This window comes from Salvia hispanica, chromosome 2 (assembly GCF_023119035.1).
Source record: "Salvia hispanica cultivar TCC Black 2014 chromosome 2, UniMelb_Shisp_WGS_1.0, whole genome shotgun sequence".
In the NCBI taxonomy this organism is placed as follows: Eukaryota; Viridiplantae; Streptophyta; class Magnoliopsida; order Lamiales; family Lamiaceae; genus Salvia; species Salvia hispanica.
In genome coordinates, this window is record NC_062966.1 from 18,969,236 (window position 1) to 18,985,133 (window position 15,898).

The window sequence follows — 15,898 nt, forward strand, 5'->3', positions numbered from 1 at the left end:
AGAGTGGTCTATTTTCATTGGATGGAGGGAGTATATAAAAAAAACATGCAACTAGTTGATTGAATGTGATTTAAATCTAGCTCTGAAAGATGATGGTCAAGCCAGCAATAAAAAAAAATCAGAAGCACGTCATTTTTTCATGGTAATATATAAACTAAAGCTTGATAGCCATGCATGTTATTAATTAAGTTATTGGAGTACTGTTTTTCTTGTGTGAAATATTGTATTCGTATTAAAATGTAGATATACAAGCAATTAATATGTTTAAATATTAGTACTAGCATAGCATGAATATGAGACGTAGAATTATTAATTACTTACTCCACTATTAAATTAACAATATTGATATCATCAATATGATCAACCTCGTAAAGATCATTGAAAATGTTTCTAGCTGATCACCAAAAACAACAGTAATTATATAAGACTACCTATAAATAATATTTTGTTTTCTTATAATATGCAGCTTGTCTATTGCAGGGCCTTTTTTATTTTCTCATCGTAAGGCATTTTGCATGCATTTTTCCTTCCTACTTTTCGGCTTTGAGATTCCCTAAAGAAGACATTTGGCATTCTTTTAAGGGAGCATAAGACAAGCAGACCCAGATTGCAAGAAGTAGGTATATTCAACATCAACAAATTTTCTTACTCATCTCTATCATAATTCATATGTCGACACTGGTCTTTATATAGTTTTAGTGCACACCATTGCTGACTTACTAGGCAAATAAATCTTATATTAATGCTGATATAAGTAGTTTAATTATCATTTTGTAATCTAGCTAGCATTAAAAATATTATTCCTGGTCATAATTTTTTATGCACGTCCGTACGAGATAGGTGGAATAAATTACTAATATGTCACTATACATATGTTAGTACATTACTACAGCAGTAAAGTTCTTGAAAAGCATTAGGTATTACACATTAGCATCATTTGAAAAGCATATAAATAATGTAGCTCCTAGCCATCAATTTATCAATACCAAAATTTAATAAAACAAAGGCATATTAAGCCATAAGCTGGGAACTGGATAAGAGACCCTTTTTATAATCTCAACTTATATTTATATAAAAAGTAGGACTTGACAAAAAAGGGATCGAATTAATAAAGTAGTCTAAACGCAATAATAATATTTATATATATATAACTAATTAGGCATAGCACCCAAATAGCTATAGGAGATGGGAAAAGTTCTAAGTCGGCCTTACATAGTGACCAAACCCTAGACAGCAAAGGAGCAAAAGAAAAAGGCGTAATTAACATATTTATTAATTAATCATCACATTAACAAGCTCCTAATTATGGCTGCTTGAGCGCTATCGCTGTCCGTGGACTCGAGCAGCTCGGATAGTCGATCGCTGAGATCATCCACCTCTCTGTGCAAGCTCCTTATGTAGTTGCAAGTCTCCTGCAACACCTTCGAAGCAGAAACCTGCCCAAACCAATAATTAAACTAACTAATTAATTAGCCTAATTTTGTCAAGATTGTTTGTGTGTGTGTGGAGGTATGGGGAACATTGGAGTCCCACATAACTAATTGTGCAATAAATGAAGAAAATGTGGACCAAACTGCTTATCCCTAATGAATGAAAGCAAGGCCACAGAAATTTAAAAAAATAAAAAGTGAATGGAAGAAACAAGAGAAATAGAATATGATACTTCTGGGTTGAAATATTAAGGTTGTTACCTTGTCGGAGCGTCTGTTGCGGATCTCGGGGATGAGCTGCTGGAGTCGGGAGACGAGATCGACAATCTGTTCGTCACTGATTCGGGAGGCTCCCGACTGTCTGGAACGCGATCTCCTGCTCGACATTGTAGGTAGGATTGAATTGATCTAAGAAATTGATGATCAAATTTGGAGAGGTTTTTGTTTTCTTTTGTTTTAGTGGAACCCTAGCTAGGTATATATAGGTGAGTGAGTTAAATGAAGGTGGGAGGGAGGGATAAGAAATGGAAGAAAACACACAAGGAGTTGTGTTGGAGGTGATGAAGACAAGTGCATGGGAGAAAGCAGTGGGCTATGCCTCTTTTTAAATAGAGATCAATCTGAAGTTGGAAAATTTAAAACTCTCTCAAATCAATTACTACTACTACTACTACTCAATGTGTTGAGAGAGATAGAGAGAGAGAGAGAGGCCATACTGTCCTAGTCCATATGTTCCCCAAGGAGCCAAAATGGGGTTAAGGGTTAAGCCAAATTTTGCTTGTTTATCACAAGTTTGCGGGCCATTTTGTGTCAGTCTAAGCACGCAAGCCCATGTTATCTTATTATCTCTTCTCATTTTTATATTTAAGCGCAACAACTTACACTATTATTTATATCCTTGTCTACTCATACTACCAAATATACATACATATAGGACTTGTGATTTTTTGAAAAGGCGGTTCTATTGAGAACTCGGTTCTCTGATACTCTCTCCGTCTCTCTGTAGCTGAGTCGTATTCCATTTTTGGTTGTCCCACTGTAGCTGAGTCATTTCCTATTTTGGTAAAAAACACCAACTTTTCTTTTCTCTTACTTCATTCTCTTTTCATCCCTCTACCTTTTCCATTTCCTACTTTATTCTTCCTTCACTTAACTCACTTTAAACACAATTTCTTAACTCTCGTGCAAAAAAAACGTCTCTACTACATAGGGACGAAGAGAATACATTATATCAGTTCCTGATATTGAATATATTTATAAATTAGCAAACTGATTGAGTCATGACCTGATATTTATGAATCAGCTCCATTTTTAAAAAATACAAAACTATACTGGTCAAATTATAATCAAACGAAAGAAACATTTTTAATTAGAACAGAAACTCTTGATTTGAAACAAGACGCAAGATTCGATCTGCCTATATCTAGCTAGTAAAAGAAATTTTCACCAACATATATAGAGGAGTATTAAATTTGAAGTATATATTATATATCATAAGCTTCAAATTTGTTGAATGTTGACCACTAGGTATCATAATATCATTAGATTACATGCACATTGATCAAGATTTTTGGGTCAGATCAAACACGTGGTGTCTAGTAAACTCTGCTTTACATTTGACTCAATTACTCATACAACTAATTAATTACACATTACACTACACTTTTTAAGTAATTATATTCTCTAGCTTGAACTTTTAATGACGCTACCTTTATTAAATTGCATCAGTAAAGACAAAACAAAGTGTCGTCGTCGATGGGGTAACTGTAATAAGACAATTGAATTTATCTAAAATTTCAAAGTAATAGTGTGAGATTTACTTCACACGCAAAAAAAAAATGAAAACCCAATATTAATGTTTGTTAATCAAAAGATCCGACTTTTCAAATATTTTATGGGTTTTCTTTAACTTATGCAAGAACTTGGGTAATTAAAAGTGTTGGACATATTAAGAAACAAGATCTAAATTGATAATCAAGAATAAATAAAATATGTAGTTGAAGTGGTAGAATCTTGAGAGATGGGCACGTGAGGGGGATATGAAGCAGTATTTTCCGGCGAGATTCGTGCCCATGTTCTTGATTTTCTCAGACACCTTCGGAGTTTGAGCAGCAGAGTTTGCAACTCCTGTTTATGTTATTTGTATATAATAATATCGACCTCTTATTAATTTTTTATTTCAGGAAGTGCTTATTAATGTGCTTCCCAATATTAGTACTCTTTTACCACGTAGGTTCCTACGCGGCATATTAATGTTATTAATAATATAAATCCTGAATAAAAATTCTGAATTATATAAACCACAACGTAATTGTTAACCTTCAATGACAAACTAGTATGTATGAACTCATGAGAGTCCATGTATGTCTGCTAAAACTCCCTTCGGCCCCCATTAAATGTCTTATATTAGGCCGATGCAGGTTTTAAAAAATTGTTTCACTTTGTTAGTAAAATTAACAGGTGGGAAAAGTTAGTGCAATATAAATCCTACTTTTATATATTAGTTTTATAATAAAAATGTGAGTGAAAATGAGTTAGTAGAATGTAGGGTCCGCTAGCAAAAAATATAAAAGTGAAATGAGACATTTATTGGATACCGTGTAAATAAGAAAATATGAAATATTTAATGGGGATCGGATGAAGTATTTTTAGTGGTTTTAATATCTTGGCAATAATAAGTCCACCTGATAATGTTATAATTAATGTTTTGAACCCACTAATTTACCACATCGGGGATTTTAAATAGGATGCTTTGGAAAAAGGTAAAAGAAGTTTGATTTTGTCAAGTCATGTCCTCACTATATATAAATTTGTTTGATACAAATAGGGTTATAATTTTCTTTTGTTTGACCAATTCACCCTGACAAGATCTATCAAGGTTTATTTTCTTCTTCTTCTGCTTCAATATTGCTATATAATCCACACCGCCGAGGGGCCACATCAAATTTTGATGAGGAAAAGAAAAAAATACATTCACATACACGCACACAAAAATAATACTACTACTAATGTGTATATTGTAGGGTTAAGACTTAAGAGAGTATTAAACACAAGAAAACCTTTTTCGGTAATCATATATATGGCCCCATATGGAACGTGTATTTTGATGGGGTAATTATGGCATAATTAATAATCATAGCTATCCCACACACACAAAATATAATGTAATGTTTACCTTGATTGATTAGACTATATTTAACAGTACTACTTCATTGTCACGTGAAAGAGTATAATGGTATTGTTGAAAGCATATACTACTATATATGATGTCGGTGAACAATGGAGATTTTATTCTCTAATCTATACATCTACTTACGTTGCTGAATTTTAAGAAAATAGTGGCCACAAATGGATACAAAAATCTAAACATTTTATATATGATATAATTGAGTATAAGAAAAATTTATACACACTTATTTTCTTATGTAGAACGCCACAAAAATTATTTGCCAATCAGTTTAATTTCTTGGCGCTAAATGCATACAAACAACTGGCACAGTTGGTGGTTTTTGGCGTACTTATATTATAAGTAACAAGTAGTCTTAATTATTCAATATAATTGTAATTGTACAGAGAAAAACCATGCAATACAGTACGGCCACCATGCACATGATCTAGTTGCCCAAAGATACCTCTCAGCAAATCTCTTGTTAATATATTCAACTCACATCTAAGTACGGAAAGTTAGGCCAACTTGCACTCTTCACAAGGTATATAAGATTATTCCATATATAATTATAACTACTCCATCCCCAAAAAGTACGACACATATTTTAATGCATAATATATTGGAAAAGTAAGAGAGAGGTGGAAAGAAAAAGTTTTTAAAGTATTGTTAATGGAGAATGATCAGTCTCACCTCATTAGAGAGAAAGAAGTTTCTAAAATTAGAAAATTCATACTTTTCTAAGACGGACTAAAAAGGAAATACTAGTTCATACTTTTCAGGGACAGAGAGAGTATCTTTTTTCTAAAAATATAGTACTATCACATTATATATGTATAATAAGATAGGTGGATTAGTAGTTTCGACTTACAACTTAGTATCGAGATAATGTCACGCATGATTAACTAGTCTTAATTACCTTATTTTTTCCGTTTGCGGTGCTCTTTGCCTACTGTATTCTTGCAACCTTTTGTGATCTCTTGGTTCACATTTCTCGTCTCGTTTCCATATTTAATTTGTAGTAATCCTATTTTTACATACAAAAGTATAATTCTGTTAATAATGTTTATAAAGTTTAACGCCGCCCTAATTAATTATGGATGAGAGTATCATATATACTCCAATTTTTTGTTATCTAAGTTTCATGAATAGACGTGACCACATAGGGGACAGAGATGTATGTAGGACAATTGAGCGATGGGGGGCACTGGGCCCTAAAATTTTAGAAAAATATTTGGGTGGTTATTTTTCTACTTTCACTAGCATATAGTAGTAAATTCCAAACTTTTACTAGGAAAATTTCTCTTTTTACAACCCATGTTGAACAATATAGAAAATGCTGGTCGGATATAAATTTGGAGTAAGGGTGACTACATGAAATTTAATTTAATCTGGACGCACAATTAATTACTTATGCATGTGAAAATTGACTTACAATCTTTTGGTGCTATTAGTTAGCTTAACATGTAACGTGGCTTGCGAAAGAATTTCATGCATGTCTTATGACATGTAAAGCAGCTCCAGCCTCCAAGCATTCAGGATTAGTGCGTCCAGGGACGGATCTATATAAGACCCACAAGGGCAAATGCCCCACCTTAAAAAAAAAATCATTTATGGAGTACTATTTTGATCATAATTTTAAAATTTTGGAAATATCTCTTATATTTACGCCTTCTGTGATCCTTAAAATATCTTCATGTGTATTTTTGCCCCATCAATATAGAATTTCTTGCTCCGTCCCTGAGTGCGTCTATAATGACGTATCTAGGAAACAGAAGTTCTGGGGTCGAAACTCACCCACCTAAGGAGGTCGTTGATTCGCCAGTGTCGTATGTTGCTCTTTGATCAGAGAAAATGATTTTTCCTTTCGTGTGTCAAAAGTAAACGTTTTTTGCTATTTTTCTATTGATTGATTTGGAGATCTTGAGTCATTATTAAAAGAAGGATTGCGTGAGGTTGAGCCATTCATTAATGAAGCCAATGCAAAGATTATCTTTAAAGTTTCTATGAAAACAAGTTTGTACAATATTTTGATCCGTATTAAAAAGATAAGACTACATTGGCACACACAAAGGATATATCGGACTAGTTTTTCGGGCAAATGGTTGATTTTGTCTCATCGTTTGTGACGTTTACCCAAAATTGTATCTCCGTTTATCATTTACTACCCATTATTTCATTTTTGGGAATAAATTATCCTTTGAAAAAAATTTGGCGATCGAAATATCGACGTGACATCCAAAATCACACGTCGATTGAGTAATCGATGTAAGCATAATTTTGGGTAATCAGCGTGTGATTTGGATAATCGACTTAGAATTTCAACTGTCACCTCGATATTCCAATCTTCGAAATTTTTTACAGGATATTTTATTCCCAAAAATAAAAAAGATGGGTTCTAAATGTTAATTACTTAAACGGTTTAAACGGTGAGACCATATGGGAAAAGATAAACGTACATAATTGTACATGTACATAATATTTTTAAAAAATTTAGATTTAAGTGAATTTAATTAAAAATTAATTTTGTTATTTATTGTAATATATGTAGCAATAACAAAGAAGTGATATAGAAATTTTATGTCGAATCGTAGCATGATTTCGACTATGATTTGAATTAATATACAATATTTAGTAGAAAATATATATTTTATTAAATATACAAATATTTAAGTATAAATTTTAAATCTTTCTTGAAGTGTTGCAAAATGATTAGTATGAAATTTATTTTAAATCAACTAATGTTTATAAAATGATTTTCAATGTAAAATGTTTAAAAAAGTTCGGTTATGTACGTACGTATACGTACGTTTATCACTACTCTTTTTTAATTTAGAAAAGACCCATATTTCATTTCTCTCATGTGTCCCAGATAATGCCATCCAATTTTATTGTTAGAGATTCGTGGAACGATGAAAAACTACCTTACCTAACCTAACATGCCCTTATTTAATGTTTGCAGGAATCTAGCGGCTGCTTCCATTTATGACACTGGAAGTATGCAACAAATTTCTAATAATAATTTCTTTTTTGGGAGAAAGAAAGAAAGAAAACATCATACGTTTCCATGACATATATTTTGCGTTGATATTCTTCAGTGTCAATTTAAGGGGTCAGTCTACTTTCTAAATTTAAACTAGTTGAAGCAATTTAAACATCAGCAAAATCAAAATAAAGAAATGGTTGATTGTGTGATAGTGAAATGTTATGTAGGATTTGTCCAGCCGCACATGAAATGTTTCCTCCATCTAGAAGAAGACTCTTAACTCTTTTATAATCAACACTAAGCACACAATCATATATGTATAAATGCAGTATATATCACCATTCTTATCTAGATATACACACAGATCCGGCACAAAATGTCAACTTGAAAAAGTTTCAACATGCCATGGGCCCGGCCGCCGGTCATATCATGTTTAGTCGATTCAAATAAGTGTCGTCAAAGAGCTTGACAAGGCTACTCACAATGTTGGAGGTCTTCACCCACATATATTGCATTAATATCCTCCTATATAACAATATTTCCACCATTTTTTCTGCTTACAAAGGCTGACATAAGGCACACACCACAAACATTTACATTGTGGTCTTACCTATAGACAAGGTTAGAGATCAACACTTCAAAACCATAAAAATGTCTGTCACAGGCACGCACAGGCACACACACACAATGACACAAACACATGTTATCGAACAACTTGTGCTAACAGCGTGTAAAGAACTACTTCTACTGTGCAGAAATATATATATATATATATATATATATATATAAATATACATTTCATTTAAAGTCAGCCATACCTGGGGAAGGAGTGTGTGAACGAAACTAGCCGGCAGTGTCACGTTCTTGCGTTGCCGTATTGCTGCTGCTTTTTCATGTTCCATACAATTTGCAAACACAATATAGTCAATAGATCCAACAACCCATGTAGCTATTAACATAACTATAATCAACGTGGAAATATGGACCACCCTAGCAAAACCACCATCCCCAACTACCGCAGACAAAATTCACACAACGTACAGAGGGCAATGCCCCCAGAGTTAGTTATATCATGTGATGTGTTTTTTCCCTAACTTCTAGATACATTCTGCATCTGGAGCAGCCTCTTGTTTGACTGCATTAATGGATATGATGTTCTGTTGAACCAACCCAACTCAACTCAAATAAGAGGGCACCATTTTCTTCTTGGATCTCAATAAATAATAGCATGAGTTGCAGTTTATTTAAAATTCTATTGGAGACACAATATCCCCATTGTTTTATATGATAATATAAAGAATGAAAGACAAGTAACATCAAGAATAATAGTAATTATTTATTTATAATCATTATTATATTCACCTAGAGGGCCATTTCAAAATAAACAATCAGTGACCTTTTAGCCAACAACACATTTCAATGCTAGCACCGACGTCTGTATGAAGCACAATCATACAACAAATTATGCAATAGCAATCACTCAGAGAAAGGTATTACTGCATTTGCATAATAATTGTTAATAGTAGCATGTTAAGGGTAGTCATAGCTAATCGCATCTGATTCAGAGCAAGTTGTACAACATAATGCCGCTTCTTTTGGGAACAGAAGATATGACTTTGTAGATACAACAAAATGTGAAACAGAAAAAGAAAACACCTACTGCATGTAAGCCTCTTGAGGATGGCCCAACATTACTTGATATGTTATGGAAAACACTTCATTCTCTGCAATGTATATGGAAAATATCTCTAACATGAGTAAGCAATTTAACGTTCTTGAAAAGATAAGTGAAATTAAATCCAAATTTTCACCTGTTTTTCAATCTCTACAGCCGATGCCAGAATCCTCCTTTTCAATTCCAACCTATCGTCTTCACAACTTTCCGTCTCAGTATCTAAGCCAAATAAAGAAGGTTTAATTAACAAAATTAGTACTCCTACAAACTTTTGGGCAATTTTCAATTTTAACTAAAATAATTTAAATGGAATTTCAGGAATTTCTTTATTAAACCAAGAGAGGGCCCAATAGGTGATGGTGAGATTTTTCATTTTTCCATGTGAATTGCACCATGTTTGGGGTGCATGTGGTGTCAGGAGGCCAACGTAGAAGCTATAGACAACATAAATGAAACATGAATATAGGAGGCTATGCTTAAGGTCTTACCATTGGGGTTTGAGTTTTCATGTCAATTGTCAATTCGAGTCATTTGAAAAAATAAACTCAAGGAAGAAATGGGATGGAGAACAGGGAGTTAACAGCTGATGACTGTTCAGTAATGGCGAGGTTCAGGGTTTCCAGTGAGGATTTCGTGGCACTAAGTATCAATTTTCTAAAAGTTCATGCATAAATTTGCAAAAAAAATTACAGGCTTTTAGTTAAACTAACAAATTTATCTTATAATAATGGTATTTATTCTAATAAAGAAACAAAAAGTACTTTCCTTGATGTTGATTCCATTAGACACATATATTTAATCAAACTTCTCAGGAGGGAAAACATGAGCATGTGCACATGAGTAAAAATAGGTCACAACTTACCATAGTAGTACGTAGAGAAAATAGTGATACGCTCAGTTGGCTGGAAAAAGAAAAGGGAATAGATTACTTTGACAATCCAAATTACCACAATGTATAGATGAAGATGTGATAAGAAACATAATAAAGCCACAGACTTTGCAGTTAAAATATGTTTTACCGCAAAACATTCTGGGAACTGTGGAGTCAGCACATTAGGAAATATTTAAATGGAGAAGGAAAACATGGTTACAAGTGACTCTAGAACAAATAGACGGACATGTGACGCCTCTTCATAAAACCAAAGAAAGCAGATTGTACAGCTGGACACAATAGATATTCTGCCGGTAGACTGTAGTCGTTGTATTGCTATGAATGGAACATGAACGAGAACATCAACAGGAAAGTTCTACCATGCAAAAATTATCCAGTAGCATGCCAAGATATTGTACACATATTAAATATGCTTCAATAGAGAATTAAAAATCAAATTAAATGTCATATTTCCACGTAAATTAAAAAAATAAAAAATAAAAGTAATTATAAGAAAGGATAAACAACTCAAATTTAAGAGAACAATGAGTTATACCATTACAAAAATTCCTTCTTTCCGGGTAGGAACTTCCTCCATTTTGCTCAAGGTTTCATCACCCTTAGTAACTTTACCAAATATTGCATACTGAAGATACATTACAGTTAAAAACAGTCACTATTTTGAATGCAGTGTTCTAAAGACTATTCAGCTAGAAATATATGGGGAAGAGCATTCCAGCTTACCTGACCATCAAGATGAGGAGCATCTCCGAGGAGTATTGAGAATGATGACTGTGCACTGTCTGGATCCGAATATCTGTAATCAGAATAAAGAAGACGTTATAAAGATTATCCTGCATAAAAGCATTATTTTGTTTATATACTTTAATGCACTAATAGTCTATGAACAAAAAAACCATGATCAAAGCCGTTTGGCAGATAAACAAATTCTGGCTGTTACCAAATGACTGTACTTATCACATAGTATGAGCCAATGTATAAAACTTAGAGGTGACATGAAAATTATGAACAAAATCATGCAAGCGAATATGCAACATAACTAATCATTTATCTTGTCAAAGACAACTAGACTAAAAAGTACCATGAGAGATTCATGAAATTGTTAATTTACAATTTTTCAAGAAAGATGAGTATGAAAACTCAAAAACATATTATAAATCCAAAAGAGATGGAGTTACCTTCCCATAGAAAGAATACCTCTGACATGCTTCACGTCACTAAATTCACCAACAACAGTTTTCTCAGCTTCCAACCTCTGCACTTCATTCATTGGAGCAGTTCTTCCTCCACCAACATCAGCAACTTGGGCGACGAACCCCTTGTCTACCTGCACAATACATAATACAATTATACAAGTCCGCGCACAAATACACAATCCAGAGCTTCACATATTGTAGCTGTCCACAGACCCGGAAGAAATGGTTGGTGTTATAACCTCCCAATCGAACAAGCTTGAAAATGTGTTCAACTGTCTTTGGTGCAACACTGTGATAGAAACCAAACTCTATGTCCCCATAATTTGTCTGCATTTCAAACAGGGAAAAAATACAAATCATCTCTCTGATTCAATAACCAGTCTCATGACAGCTCCTTTATTTATTAATTTTGGAACCCCAACGAATTAGATAAACATGGAGCATTAGCAAATAACGCAAAAATCCCATACTGATATAGGCACATTGACTAATGTACAAAGTCATTTCAAAGATTTCTTGAGCTCTCTCATCTAAATTCTCATAGCATTCAAATCCTATCTCCGCAAATTTCCCCAATTTTGAAAGTGATTACAGAACATCTCTACACAAATACAGCAAATAAAAAACATCACAACGGGCGCAGTGCCACAAATGATTCAAAAAACAATTCAGATGCATCAAATGCACCCCACACCCCCCCTAAATAACCAATGCTTACAAAATCAAAACGAAACACAGAATTGAGTATCTATTCCCCAAAAAGTTCTAGACTCAAATCAGGTCAACACAACACATACCCCAAAAGAGACACTCCGGTGAAAGACCATGTTTTAGAATTTTGAACCAGTGAACCCAAAATTTCCGTGAACAGAAAATTGCACTCGATCCATACATATGCAGGGAAAATCAAAGACGAAAAACGACCAAATGCTCAATCAACAAGGAACAAAAAAATTATCAACGTTTAATCACCAATATGTCAACTCTCCAATTCACCTTCCACATTAAAATTAAGCAATCTCATTTTTACATATGATTAACTAAGAAATAAAACACTCAGATTTTCGAATCATCATCAGTGATACAACGAAAATCCACAAATTTAACCTGAAATACGACACGAGCCGATCCCAATTCAGGAACTGTAGCGATTGCAGTGATGGAACCGCGGAAGACGCCAATGCATACCATCGCGATGACGATCGAGATCATATGATTGCCGCTCATTTTTTCGTTGACGTTGGCGCTCTCTTCTGTGTGTTCGAGTTCCTCAGCCGGCAAATCCAAGTTCTCAGTTACAGTTTACAATGTACTACAGGTTAAGCATAGGGAACAACCATTGAATTTTTGCTCAAGCCCAATTGGGATTAATAAATGGGCCGCAAAGTTTAGAAGCCCAAATAGGTAGTTGCCCTTAAAGAATACATATTATTGGACTCAACTACTAAGAATAATCAATCATCTACGCGTGATGCATCTTATCAAAATTATTACTAATAAAGAAATATAAATAAATCAGTATTGTCTTGACTTTTCTCGTTGATTGAACATTAGTGGGATATTTGTGATATGTTTATTCTTAAATTTGTTGCATTTCAACATGTCTCATCATGTCATGGATGACTTTAAATAGAATAAATTTAACGTGGGACATTATAATAAATTATAAATGGGGCAAAAGTATTTTACTCTTGTTACATTTTTCTTAACCGTGTTTATATTTACATGCTAAAATATTAGCATTATACTGCATTAAAAATTATTGTTCACAACCCATTATTTTATTTGGCACAAGTGTGATATCATGGGGAAAAAGAAAAAGTGGACATTATTAATATTATAATTGCAATGATTAATAAAAAATTCTAAGACGAAATCGGATAAAAACTGGTGAAAGCTTTTCAATTAAACGGCTGGATGAGAGGATTGACTGCAAAAAGGAATGCAGCCTCATTTTACCTTTGATTAAAAATAATAGAAAAAGAGTTTTTTATCATGTGATATAAAATTAAGTTTATTTTATACTGTAGTATGAAAATTCTCAATTTCTTGTGCAAAAAACTTTTAGTCAAAATGACAAATACATTCAATAATCAAGCCTCTTGAATCCCTACTCTATAATAATTTTGAAGTAGCAAGCTGATCAAATTTTCAACTACTTTAATAGCTAGGCTTGTTGTGAATGAGCTTTCTGAACCAATAATTCTTATAAATAAATAGCTAGGCTTGTTGTGAATGAGCTTTCTAGCTAAATCAATAATTCTTAAATAATTTTTCATCGTTGATGAAAATTGAAAGCCAACACATAATTAATGAATGGATATAGCAGCAGTGATTTTCTCAATTTTATTAATATTCTATAGATGGACACTTAGGGGTCGATTGCAGATTGAATTAATAAATTTAAATATTATAACTAAATTTTAAAAATTGATTTTCTAAATTGTTCAAAAATATTAATTTTAGGACAAACAAAATCAAAATATTTTTTTAATATATTTTTGGAATTGCGTATTATAGGTTGGAGAATGATTAAATAATCAATGTAACATAAGGTGATAAAATAATCTTCATATAATTAGGTGTGAGTGTGAGCCCATAAAATAATCGTCACATCGGGTGTGTGCCAAATTATATTTATCATGAATCTAGTCATGTATAGCAATTTTTTTTGTCAAAAAAATTGTATACCAAATTTTTAAATAAATTGATAATTTTATCATTCATATCTTATCACTGAAATAAAAAAATCGTATAATCTCTAGTATTATTTATACTATCGAGATAACGTGCAAAAAAAATCTTTTTTAATACTCTTTCTGTTTCGTCACATAAAAATAGTCTTCTTTTTTTATTTTAGTCAGTCGTACAAAATAAAAAAAAATTTGGCAAGTATTTTATCTATTATATGGTGGGTTTCATTTTTCACTAACAATAATTCAATCATTTTTTCTTTCTATATATCTCATACTTTATCATTTCGCATTAAAATTTGTGCCCTCTCCAAATTATAGGACGGAAATAGTATTTATAATGTCTGGTGCATTTAATTTTGCACATATACTCCCTCCGTCCCATATAATTTGGGACATTTTGACCCGGCACGGATTTTAAAAAATCTAATGGAAAGTGAGTTGAAAAGGTTGGTGGAATATGTGTCCTACTTTTAAAGTATTAGTTTTATAATAAAATGTGAGTATGAATGAGTTAGTGGAATATGATGTCCACTATAAAAAATGGTAAAAGTGAAATATGACAAATTATGTGGGACGGTCCAAAATGAAATATTGGGTCAAATTACGTGAAATAGTAGTAATATATGCTCCTGCAACTACAACATTAAAATAAATTTGTCGCCCTAGTCTAAAATCTATCCTAACTTGTTAAAATAGTAGTATACCAAATTTCCCTTTTAGAAAATGACATAAATTTGAAGTAGATAACTATCCAATCAAATAATGGCCTGTAACGGTGTCCCCGATCACTATTCTACAATTTTGAATTCGAATAATTTTTTTCATTCTGAGTTACCAAAAGATATTATCGAGACATTTTCTAACATATGGAAACTAGTTAGAGTAGGAGTAGGTGACATTAAAAGCATTTTTTTAGGTACAATTTGAATTTATATAAGCATGAAAATAGGTAAATGTCATATCAAGACAGTTCTAATTGGGGATATATTATAGTGTGTACCTCAACGAAATGTTCAGTGTTCACCATTAGCCCACGTAGTTCTGATAGGAGTATATGTGTGCGTAAATTTTTTAATACTAATTGACATTTTAATAAAAGATTAAACTATATAAATAGTATCTGATTTTTCACTTTCGCACATAAATGGTACCTGATCTTTATTTTATATCGTTTTTGTTACCTCGTGACAAAAATAACTCTAGGTACCAAACATGTGAATTTTTTTGTTATAGAAGATATTTTTGAAAATTTCAATTATATAGAACCAAATATGTGATTTTTTTTTCTTTCTTACTCCCTTCATCCCAAGATAAGTAACTCACATTCTTTTTTGGAACGTCCCAAGATAAGTGACCCATTTCTTTTTTTGGCATTCTCTCTTATACTTTTTCGAGTTAAGGCCACAAATGGTCCCTAACATATGGTTGTTTTACCAATTTGGTCTCGAACATTATCTTTTTGATTATTTGGTCCCTCACAAATTAACTCTGACCCGAATTGGTCCCAACTTGACGGAACCGTCAATAATAGACGGCGAAGCTCTGCCAACCCCCTCGCCCGCCGCCACGACCGCCTCCTCGTCTCCCCCTTCTACGACCCGCTTCTTCCTCTATCTTAGATATGTAAGCAATTGGGTCGGCGAATTCAGTATCAATGGGGTAAAATTCAGGCTCCAAAGGCAACCTCTCCAGGCTCCAGCCATTTGGGTATTTCAACATTCTTCATTTCAGTAACCTAAAGCTCATAACCCCCAATTTTGAAATCTTCCCACCACTTGCACTCCAACACCAAGTAATAAGCTACTGCACAACAATATACAAGAAGAAACTACTAAACTACTGCACTCCAACACCAAG

General features: G+C 32.9%; 2 protein-coding genes across 4 annotated transcripts; both read right to left on the reverse strand.

Moving 5' to 3' along the window:
• Positions 1-1,119: 1,119 nt before the first annotated feature.
• Positions 1,120-2,151, reverse strand: LOC125204620 (transcription factor PRE6). The gene is made up of 2 exons (XM_048103328.1): positions 1,692-2,151; positions 1,120-1,436 (listed from the first exon to the last, which is right to left on the reverse strand). Exons 1-2 carry the CDS (start codon positions 1,815-1,817, stop codon positions 1,284-1,286), a joined length of 279 nt encoding a protein of 92 aa, XP_047959285.1. The 5' UTR covers positions 1,818-2,151; the 3' UTR covers positions 1,120-1,283.
• A 5,694-nt stretch (positions 2,152-7,845) lies between these two features.
• Positions 7,846-12,646, reverse strand: LOC125203626 (peptidyl-prolyl cis-trans isomerase CYP23). Of its 3 annotated transcripts, none has more exons than XR_007173406.1 (10): positions 12,453-12,646; positions 11,559-11,672; positions 11,328-11,476; positions 10,873-10,945; positions 10,685-10,774; positions 10,120-10,159; positions 9,394-9,476; positions 9,243-9,306; positions 8,401-8,465; positions 7,846-8,192 (listed from the first exon to the last, which is right to left on the reverse strand). XR_007173406.1 is itself a non-coding variant. In XM_048102013.1 (8 exons), the coding sequence occupies exons 1-8, from the start codon at positions 12,570-12,572 to the stop codon at positions 9,286-9,288; spliced, it is 690 nt and encodes a 229-aa protein (XP_047957970.1). In that variant the 5' UTR covers positions 12,573-12,645; the 3' UTR covers positions 9,063-9,285. The 3 variants fall into 3 exon arrangements, 1 of the variants encoding a protein (XP_047957970.1); XR_007173407.1 differs by having other exon boundaries at positions 8,401-8,468; XM_048102013.1 differs by lacking the exons at positions 7,846-8,192; positions 8,401-8,465 and having other exon boundaries at positions 9,063-9,306; positions 12,453-12,645.
• Positions 12,647-15,898: the final 3,252 nt, after the last annotated feature.

Coding starts and splice junctions, on each gene's coding strand:
- LOC125204620 (XM_048103328.1), bottom strand. CDS start 1,817: ATGTCGAGCAGGAGATCGCGTTCCAGACAGTCGGGAGCCTCCCGAATC. Junction 1,437..1,691: donor GCAACAGACGCTCCGACAAG/GTAACAACCTTA, acceptor TGGTTTGGGCAG/GTTTCTGCTTCGAAGGTGTT.
- LOC125203626 (XM_048102013.1), bottom strand. CDS start 12,572: ATGAGCGGCAATCATATGATCTCGATCGTCATCGCGATGGTATGCATT. Junction 10,160..10,684: donor AAGAAGGAATTTTTGTAATG/GTATAACTCATT, acceptor TTCTTTTTCCAG/CCAACTGAGCGTATCACTAT. Junction 9,307..9,393: donor CTGTAGAGATTGAAAAACAG/GTGAAAATTTGG, acceptor TATACATTGCAG/AGAATGAAGTGTTTTCCATA.